We start from the raw sequence: 10,513 nt of genomic DNA, 5'->3' as shown, positions 1-10,513 counted from the left end.
TTACTTTTGAATTTCATGATTTTTTTAAAGCCAAATCCGATCGGATTTTTTGATTGGGTTTGAGTTGTGGCTGCAGTGGAATTATGGATATGAGATTGTGTGTGTGTGTAACAGCTTACTGGATTTAGGACTTACGAGTTTTTACTTTTGATTTTCATTATTTTTTTAAGCCAAATTTGATCAGATTTTTGGATCGGATCGGATCGGATCACAATTTGATCGGGTTGGTTAATGTTCATCCAATCGGATTGTGTTAGTAATTCGATCTAATCCGAGCTTGATTTTTTTCGAATTGGGGTTGGATTATTTAACTAGCTCTAATAGTCTTCGGTAGAGTGACTATTGAATCATTTGTATTCTCAATATCCTTTGATGAGATAAACGACATCTCTTATGTCAATTCTTATATCAATGACACCAAAGAGATATTAAATGAATGGAATTGTGATATGGATGGAATATAATGAAATAGAGTCACTTTGAGGTTTCCTATAAAACGAGGCATAGAACGGAGCCATTATGAAGAAGTTCTGGTTGCGCTTGTTCATGTCTCCCATTTGAGTTCTGCCGATGACATCGTTATTTTCACTAATGGGAGAAGGTAGAGCCTTTAGTAGCTTATGGATTTCCTTCATCACTATGAGACGGTTTTGGGCTAGTTAATTAATCAAGCTAAGAGTAATTTTTATATTGGTGGTTTGGCTTTTGCTTCTCCAGGCCATTGTTCACTATGTTACTGATTTTTAGTAGCATCAGCTTCCATTCACTTATTTGAGTGCTGGGTAGTTGTGTTGTAAAAATACTCAGTTATGAACATAATCAGTCAAATGTTAATTTTAAAAAGTGCTGTGAGTTTTAAAGAAGGTTGTATGTGCCTGGTAAATCTTATTCTTGAAACTGTGTAAGAATACAAATAATTAAAATGTATAAGTATATATATATGTATGCATATTTTATTCTGTATACACAATAGTTGACAACTAAAATAAATTTTTTATTTTGTTAATCTCTTTAAATTTAATAATTTATTTCGTAATTGAATAAAAATAATTTTGAGTTTTTCTAATAGATGTGAGAATATGTATAAAATTAGATTAATTATAAAATTAATTTTTAAAATTAGATTTTAAAAGTTAATCTTTTTTTACTTTTCAAAATTTGATATAAGATAAGTGAGTTTATTAAAAATACTTTTTAATTTTTTTTATTAAATATTAAAATTATTTTTGAACTTTTAAAATCAATTCTAAACAGGTCTATAGTCAACGAAAATGTATCATAAGTAAGCCCATATCATTACCCAAGCAAGCCCACAAGGCCATCGGTAAAATAGACAGTCAATGAGCAAGTACACCGAAGAAAACAAAACTAAAACTAAGCTTAATAAATTCTTGAGCCTGCCATCGAAATCTTTTCGCTCCTCTTTCGTTCTCTCTGTTTAAATTTTCTCAAAGTTCTCTTCTGGCTCGCGAACGCAAGTAGACCAGTATGAACGCCCCCATAATCGGTGCGTTTTTTAACTTTTAATTTGTTATTTAATTCGTGCGAATTTTGCTTCTCTCTAAACAATTTTCTAATTTGACATGTAAATTTTGTCGGTTATTGGCTTGAAGATCCTCTGCAAGGAGATTTCCCGGAAGTAATAGAGGAGTATTTAGAACATGGGGTTATGAAATGCATTGCGTTTAATCGTCGTGGCACTCTCCTTGCTGGTGAATCTTTCTCTCTCCTAGCTTAGCTCAGTGCCATTTTAGTTCTTTTGCCACTTCTACTTTCTGGGTATTTTCATTTTTTCATAGAAGATTTTTGTTTTTTGTGTAGAGCGATGGAGGTTCAGGTGTTTGACGAAATAACATTTTGAGATTAGCTTAAAATAAGAATATGACTTCTTATAACTTGTCAGATTTCAAGGATTTTTATGTTGGCTGGATTACTTATTTTGGAAAATATGCAGTGAATGTAGTGATCTAATGCTAGCTAGCAGATACATTTTGGCTTCGTGGTGGAATCACAGCTAATATTGTTTGCGAGATATTAATTTTCTTGTATTGGCCAATACTTGGTTCTTGTTGTAAGAAATTCACTGAGTGTGTGTCAATATAAAAAGCCTTAGTAATTGTGAACCCTTTTCATTGAAAGCTAGATTTACAAGAATTTCAGTAAAGGGAATTATGCTTTGTAAAGTTTAAATGAGCAATAAATGTGGATGATAGTTTAATGGTTACATCTTTAAATTAATGAATTACTGTATATTATTAAGGCTAGTTTAGTTCCTATATTTCTGTTCAGTAAAGATAATTAGTGGGAATTGGTCGGATATATTCCATGTTTTTTACTGCTCACCGTCTACACTTGTTGTCATTTTTCTTTGACAGCTGGATGTTCTGATGGAAGTTGCGTAATCTGGGATTTTGAGACCAGGGGAATCGCAAAGGAGCTTAGGGATAAAGAATGTGTTGCTGCGATAACAAGTGTCTGCTGGTCAAAATATGGTCATCGTATACTTGTGTCTGCTGCAGACAAATCATTAACACTTTGGGATGTCCTCAAGGGAGAGAAGATAACTCGTATAGTTCTCCAACAAACTCCACTACAAGCTCGTCTGCATCCTGGTTCTTCTACTCCATCTCTCTGCCTGGCATGCCCTCTCTCATCTGCTCCCATGATTGTGGACCTAAGTACGGGAAGCACAAGCATCCTGCCGATTGCAGTTCCTGACGTGGCTAATGGCATTGCCCCTTCCTCACGGAACAAATACTCTGATGGAACCCCCCCGTTCACTCCTACTGCTGCATGCTTCAATAAATATGGGGATCTTGTTTATGTGGGCAATTCCAAAGGGGAAATTCTTGTAATAGATCACAAAAGCAATCAAATACGGGCCTTGGTTCCTGTTTCCGGTGCTGCTGTGATAAAAAATATAGTGTTCAGCAGGAATGGTCAGTATCTCCTAACAAATTCAAATGATCGGACTATCAGGATCTATGACAATCTCCTGCCACTGAAAAATGGACTTGAAGCTCTTGTCGACATTGAGAAAGGGATTGCTGAGCCAAACGGCATTGAGAAGATGAAGATGGTTGGATCAAAGTGCTTGGCACTTTTCCGCGAGTTTCAAGATTCCATCACCAAGATGCATTGGAAAGCTCCATGTTTCAGTGGTGATGGTGAGTGGGTAATTGCTGGTTCTGCAAGCAAAGGGGAGCACAAGATTTACATATGGGACAGGGCGGGGTATCTTGTGAAAATCCTTGAAGGTCCTAAGGAAGCACTAATAGATTTAGCATGGCATCCGGTGCATCCCATTATTGTCTCTGTTTCCTTGACTGGGTGGGTTTATATCTGGGCTAAAGATTATACAGAGAACTGGAGTGCTTTTGCACCTGATTTCAAAGAGCTTGAGGAAAATGAAGAATATGTGGAACGGGAAGATGAATTCGATTTGAATACTGAAACTGAAAAGGTGAATGAGGGAACCAGATTAGCTGAGAAGAACTACTGTTTATTTTATGTTTTAAAAATATTTATTTGTGCATGCAGGTGAAAGAATCAAATGTTAATGAAGATGAAGAAGTTGATATTGTTGCAGTAGATAAGGATGCTTTCAGTGATTCAGATATGTCACAGGAAGAGCTGTGCTTCTTGCCTGCCATTCCCTGTCCTGATGTTCCTGAGCGGCAAGGCAAGTGCATGGGAAGTTCTTCAAAGTTGATGGATCGTAATCATTCTGGATCACCTCTTTCAGAGGAGGCCATGCAAAATGGACAAGCAGCAAACCATGCATCTAGTCCACTTGAAGGTATCTTCATGCTTATTGAAGTGCTTTGATTTAAACTTTACCTGGAGTTACTGCTTACGTAAATTAGGAAATCTTATGATAGTGTTCCAAGTTCATAGTTCATATAAAAGAACCAGAGTATAAAAAAAATACGCAGATAATCATAATGTGCGGCAGTTAAATAGAAAAAATTCTGGTAGCTTGTGCATGAAAATGTTTATATCATTTTGAATGATGGGATATGAATTTAACAAAGTATATTCTACAACCATAGAATGTGAAAGACGATTAATATTTTCATTCATAAACCTTTGTGCTGGTTGCTCCAGTTACAGTCTGCTTATGTGACTCCTGATTCCGTGGACGAGCATATAGAAAGCAAAGAGAGCCTCAGGATTGAGACAAGTATTTGATAGAAAGTTGAGCCACCCTCTCAACTCTTTCTAGGGAAATGAACTCTTGTATTTTTTCCCATAAATTTATCAAATCTCATATGTAAAAGTTCATCCTTATTTTCCTCTGTGATCTAGCTTCAATTTTTTTCTGATAGCAAACAGAGAAATTTTTATAGGTATTAGAAAGGAATAAATATTAGAAACTGAACCAGAGGTCCACAAACTAAAAGCTTCCCTACAGTTTAGATCACCAAAATCCGTACAGAACTTTTGAAAAAGAAAACCTTGAAACCCAAGACACAGAAATAAGAATCCAAACCAACAAAATTTAGCCCAAACTGCATCCCAATCAAGCTGAATGAAACAAAATGAGGAATCTTGAAAATGCTTGGAAGTTCACACCAAATAGAAGAAAAGAAAAGAATCCTGTCGCATAACCCAATAAAATCTTCCCAAAATGTACAGCTATTTCTTTCTTGCCATCACCCAAAAGAGAGCTAGGACAACACACTTCTATAATGTTTTGGCTTTCCTTCCTTTTCTGAAAGCAAAAATATTATCCATCATGGAAGCCTTATAAGAGGCTGGAGCTGCCCAAAGAGTGTTAGCTGCACCGCATAAATGAGCCCATAAAGAGGAGGCAACATCACAATAAAGAAAAAGATGGTTGTTGGTTTCTTAACTTCTTTCTACACATATCACAACAGGAAGGAGAAAGACCCATCTTAGAATTTCTCCTCTTATTCTTCTATCTAGTATTAATAATTCCAAGAGCTACAGTCCAAGCAAAAATTTGGACTTCAGGAGGAACATTTGCTTTCCAGAAGACCATCCCAATTTCATTAGAATCACTACTAGAATTGTCTTCAACCAACCAAGAAAAGTATGACTTGCAAGAGAACTTTCCAGAGACATCTAACTTCCAGATTATATCATCATTTTTACTCTTATCAAAGGAAAAAGAATCCATCAAAACTACGATAATCTTTATATCATTCAAATTTCTCCTCAAATTAAAATTCCAACTCCATTCTAAAAGGAGAGATCCTTGACCATTCTAGTTTTTATAGACACATCGTAGAAAGACATAATCTATAGTAGCGAGGAAATTGCTCAAAAGAGAGAGGTCTCTACCCACATATCTTCCCAAAATCGGATTTTCTCACCATTTTCCCTCTGCCCACCTGATATGGATGATCTTAGCTTCAATTGACAAACATAATAATATAAACTGAAAATTTGTTCATCTAGACTTTTATGAAGCCTCAAGTACGGAGAAAAGGGGCATAATGTTGCATGTTTCGTAGAGATTGATGCCACTACCTACTAACATCCATATGCTTCCTCAACGTGTCAGTCTTTTGTTCTTCCCTTTAGGTTGAGAAGGTTCTGCTGTTCATCAATCCTTTTCGAGAAACTAAATTACTTAAATCAAAGAAATTACTGATTTTTAAGCATTTGTGGATAATTTGTTGCAGAGGACACTGGAGGAACTCGCTTAAAACGGAAGCGGAAGCCTTCGGAGAAGGGGTTGGAATTGCAGGCTGAGAAGGTTAGGAAACCTTTGAAATCTTCTGGTAGATCATCAAAAGTGAAATCTAAATCTATGGCAGATCAGGACATGAGTAATGGTGTATATGGTGATGACATTTCTGATGAGTACCAATGACCACAAATCTATATATTTCCATTTGTACTAACAATTTTTTTTTCCCCTCCTTTTGAACAACTTACAGTCAGTATTTATTTCTTAAATATCTTTAGGTTCGCTGAGTGTGGTTATACTTGGGAATTATGTTTTACTAGTTCTCAAATTCTAGATTGTAAAATCAGGATTCTCATTTGGCAGTGCGGAGGGGCAAACCACAGTGGATGTATAAGAACTATCTGGGTTTCTTTTAGGTGGAAATCCTAGAGAAACTAGCTTTTTAGATCTGATGGTGGAAATGGTGGAGAAAGAAAAGATTAGATGGGTGGAAGGGAGTTTTCTATTTTGGGGCAGGCAGACTTACATTGCTTGCAAGCTGTATTGTCCTGTTTACTAGCATACAGTTATTTTTTTCTTCCTCTCTCTCATAGTTAGATATGAGGTGGGTGGCAAAGCAAAAGGGATTATGTGGTTAGATATAAGGTGGGTGGGAACTGATAAAATTTTGGGCCAACTTTTAGATGGGCAAAATGTGTCTTTTGTAATGTATGTATTCGTAGTTTGAAGGTCTCAACCTCATTTCCTTTTTGCTTTCAACCCGCAGCTGGCTTGTTCAATACTTTTGCCAGTATATTGTGGACGATGGATGCTGAAAGCATAGCTCACGCCTTTTTTCCCTCTTTTTTTTGACTTTTAATCATCCCCTTGCATGAAGATTATGGCTCTTAGCCGCATGGGAAGTCAAGTTGGTATGGATGGTGCATTGTGTCAAAATGCATACAGGAGAAGATGCTGCAGCTCGATGAAAGATAGAAGGAAGACTTGTAAGGATTAGGGATGGCAAAATAACCCAGATTCGGCTCGGATCCGGACAAACCTGGATAATTCTGGCCGGGTTGAACCCGTACCGGAATGTAAAAAAAACTGGGTCCGGAGTAGATTTTAATAACCCGGATATATCCGGGTCCGGGTCTGGGTTCGGGTCTGGGTTTAGGTTAACCCGTACATCCAGAACATGGATCCGGATATCTAATTTTAATATTATTTTTTAATTAATTTTATTGATTAATCTAGATGTGTTATTGCTCGGAAATGTATTAATTTTTTATTTTTAGAATTTTAGAAATTGATATTGATTCATTGATCCGGGTTCAAAATCCGGAATTCGAAAATCCGGGATTTTTCGGGTTGAACCCGGACTCGGACCCGGGTGAAAAAATCTGGGTTAAAATTCAGGTTCGGAAAAAGAAAATGGTATCCGGGTCCGGATCCGGGAAGGCTAAAACTGGACTTGGACCCGGGTGAAAAAATCCGGGTTAAAATTCGGGTCCGAGAAAAGAAAATGGTATTCGGGTTCGGATCCGGGAAGACTAAGTCCGGACCCGGACTCAGATTTTGCCATCTTTAGTATGGATTGATACTTGATAGTGAGTGGACATGGGCTTCTATTTCGTTTTCTTGGTTTTGGGAGGTTTCTCGCTCAGTTTTGGTTGTGTTTTTCTTTTCATATCCCTACGCAAGTTCGTATGCACGGGGGCATTTCTCGATCACTCAATGTGAAGTTCAAACACGCTTTGGGGATGACTAATGGGGCTGGGCTGCTAGCCTGCTAGGCTTCCTCTTTTTTTTTTTATTGGTTGGGGAACTACGAACTCTGGAAAGTTCTAGGCCATCTTGGTCTGGCGGGCTCGAGCCCAACAAAGGCCAGAACAAAGGAAGCTAGAATAAAAATAATGGTCGTCCTATGATGTAATTTTTTTTGTTTTTTTTAATAGATTTTTTTTGTTATAGCATCAATAATATAACAAATTTGTACCGATAATTTGATTAAAGGTATATAACTATAATATTTGTATTAGAGAAAAAGATAAAATATTTAAAAATTATAGTAACTAGTTTGTTAAGTGTTTAAATAGGTAGAGAATCTGCGTAAAATAACTTTGACCGTTATTAGAGCTTGAGATAATTTCACTTGAATAATATATTTTTATTAAAAATTACTTTTTGAATCCTTCTTTAAATTTGCAATATTGTTATTATTTTTTAATATAAATGTTTCATAATTACTATTATTATTATTATTAAGTGTAAGGTGTGATATCTAACATATCTAAAACAAGCCAAATAAATAATTTAAAAGCAAAACACAAATCAAATAAATAGTTTCTAATTATAAAATTTATACATAGAGTAACAAATGATACAATTAAGTATGTACATATAAGTGAAAGTTGTAAATTGTGTCAATAGAATTGTTTGTAATCTAACAATATAGGTTCACCTATGTTTTAATAAAATTTAATATAAAATGCCTATTATTTTATATACTTTTAAGGACAATTAATTAACCAATAGTCAATATTAAAAGTCAAATCAACATTTTATAATATTAAATCATCCACCACTAAATTGCATGAAATCAAGTTTAAAGTTTGTGTTAAAAATTTAAATTAATCCTAAAAATATATATCCAAACCATCATATAGTTTTAACATATATATATTTCCATTCATAGTTGTTGATTTAGATATTTCTCATTTGGTGTTGATTGGTATCATTAATGATATGTATCTAATAATATATTACAATGGCTTCTATGATTGTTAATGTTTAAGTGTTAATGGTTTGTACTTAAATTCATACAATATAAATTATTAAAAGAGCTTATGGAATATAGTATTTTTTTTATCATTATATAAAATATTGTTGAAATAATATTACTTGTTATTTATGTTTATTTCAAAGCTATTTTTATGCCAATATCCTAGGAATTTTCCTTTATCAATTAATTTAAAATAAAAAAAATGTATTTACCTTCATCATGAAGGTTAATAAATACTTTTGAATTAATTATTGATCCATTGTATTAAATGAATGGTGGAGATTAAAATACTTAATCAAAGGATTCAGAAAAACCGAGTTATCAATGCTATGAAAATTCATAAAATATCATAGAAAAATCCTAAAAATAAATTAACTTCATAAAAGAAGCTATCATTATATTGACTTTAATACAAAATCTAGAATTATAGTTAAAAGAAAACTCCAATCTAAAAAATTTCTAAATTTAGAATTTTGAATGCATTGCAACAAAAGTGCAAGCAAGAAGCTTTCAAATGGCAAATAAAAAGTTTAAACTGTTATAAATATGGAGAATACGGACAGGAAGTATTTGATATTTGATGTAAACAAAGATAAGTAGAAGAAGCCAAATGGTATAGGCCAGAGAATATTGTTATAAAGTAAGTAGAAATAAAGCTAACCCCGTGTATTTTGAGTGATGGGTAGCTAATTAAATTTTGCCACCATTCGTCACATACGCATGGATTTCAGAGCCAACTTTAAGGGATTCAGGCCTTAGGCGAATTTTTTTTAGGTCTTTCTACATTCAACAACATTAACTCTCAAATGAAGATAAAATAATTTAAAATTTATTTTTTAAGATTATGCAAGGCACATGTCAATATAAAAAAACAAAAATAAATTAAATTTCTACAAAAAAAAAGAACAATAATAATTTAAAATAAAAATTAGAAATAGTAGCTCTTGAGAAGTTGATTAATTGAGATGAAATGTGATGATCAAATGATAGCAATAGATTTCATAGAGAGCAATTTTCTTTGTAGTGAAGAGAGTAAGAAATTTTTTAGTTGAGATTATTATTAATTTAATGTCTATTGGTTTTGAGGATGTTAATTAGAGCTTAAAGGAATATTAAAAATCAGTTCTAGGATTTATAATTTTAATACAATATTCTTTTTTTTGTGGAAATTGAAAGTATTTAATTTTTTTCCTTGGGAAGATAAAAAAAAGAATTAATTGATAAAATCATTAATTCTACTTTATATGAATATTATCAAATATGAAATTTTTTATTTAAAAAATCTTATTTTTAAGGTGAAGATTATCACATATAGAATTTTTATTAGTAAACAAATCTTAATTTTTGGATACTTTATGAATGGGAGTAATAATAGGGAGATATGTAAAAATTGGGCTTTCTTATATATGTAACTTAAATATGAAATACTAACTAAGCAACCCAAGAGGGGGGGTGAATTGGGCTTTTAAAAATTAAGCTAAGTAAATCACACAACAATTTAATCTAATACCTTAATGGAAACGTTGTGATCAACTATTGTTTGAATTTGATTGAGCTTATTTATAATTGGAGCTGAAATATAGTCGTTGTTGACTTTCTGCGCGAAATCGGATCGCCGTTAACCATTAACGGTTAACCGTTTTGACTAGTCCAAGTGACCGTTGAGCTGAAATTCAAATAAATGGTTGACCGCTTGCTACTATCGGTTTGTCATTAATTTCCAGAGACTTGCAAAACAAAATTCTTGTATCCGTTCTTTCTAAACGGTTAAAGGTTAGCATTGGATGACATTCTAGAAATTATCAGTTAGCCGTTTGAAGTTAACGATTCACCGGTTATTTCCAGCAGCACGCAAAATAGAATAAGCTTATCTGTTTGTCTTCAACGGTTCAAGGTTTGCACCTATTTCCATTTTGGAAATTATCCGTTCACCGTTTTATATAAACGATTAGCTATTTAATTCCAGTAACCTTCCCTGCACACTTGTGTTGTCCTTTTTTATTAACCGGTTCAAGTTTAAGAAAATACTTATCTCTGGAATTTATCGGTTAACCGTTTCAATATTAACGGTTCACCGTTTATTTCCAGAA

General features: G+C 33.7%; 1 protein-coding gene across 2 annotated transcripts; it reads left to right on the top strand.

Moving 5' to 3' along the window:
* The first annotated feature begins 1,351 nt into the window (after positions 1-1,351).
* Positions 1,352-7,530, top strand: LOC18051811 (protein RBL). Of its 2 annotated transcripts, none has more exons than XM_006445617.2 (5): positions 1,352-1,507; positions 1,614-1,712; positions 2,376-3,463; positions 3,541-3,799; positions 5,652-7,530. In XM_006445617.2, exons 1-5 carry the CDS (start codon positions 1,489-1,491, stop codon positions 5,840-5,842), a joined length of 1,656 nt encoding a protein of 551 aa, XP_006445680.1. In that variant the 5' UTR covers positions 1,352-1,488; the 3' UTR covers positions 5,843-7,530. The 2 variants fall into 2 exon arrangements, with proteins under 2 accessions (XP_006445680.1, XP_024047141.1); XM_024191373.1 differs by lacking the exon at positions 5,652-7,530 and adding an exon at positions 4,108-4,573.
* The last annotated feature ends 2,983 nt before the right edge of the window (positions 7,531-10,513 follow it).

Source organism: Citrus clementina, unplaced genomic scaffold (assembly GCF_000493195.1).
Source record: "Citrus clementina cultivar Clemenules unplaced genomic scaffold, Citrus_clementina_v1.0 scaffold_2, whole genome shotgun sequence".
Classification (NCBI taxonomy): domain Eukaryota; kingdom Viridiplantae; phylum Streptophyta; class Magnoliopsida; order Sapindales; family Rutaceae; genus Citrus; species Citrus x clementina.
The sequence above is the reverse complement of the archived record's forward strand: the minus strand, read 5'-3'. Positions and strand labels throughout refer to the sequence as shown.

Coding starts and splice junctions, on each gene's coding strand:
- LOC18051811 (XM_006445617.2), top strand. Junction 1,713..2,375: donor TCGTGGCACTCTCCTTGCTG/GTGAATCTTTCT, acceptor TTTCTTTGACAG/CTGGATGTTCTGATGGAAGT. Junction 3,800..5,651: donor TGCATCTAGTCCACTTGAAG/GTATCTTCATGC, acceptor AATTTGTTGCAG/AGGACACTGGAGGAACTCGC.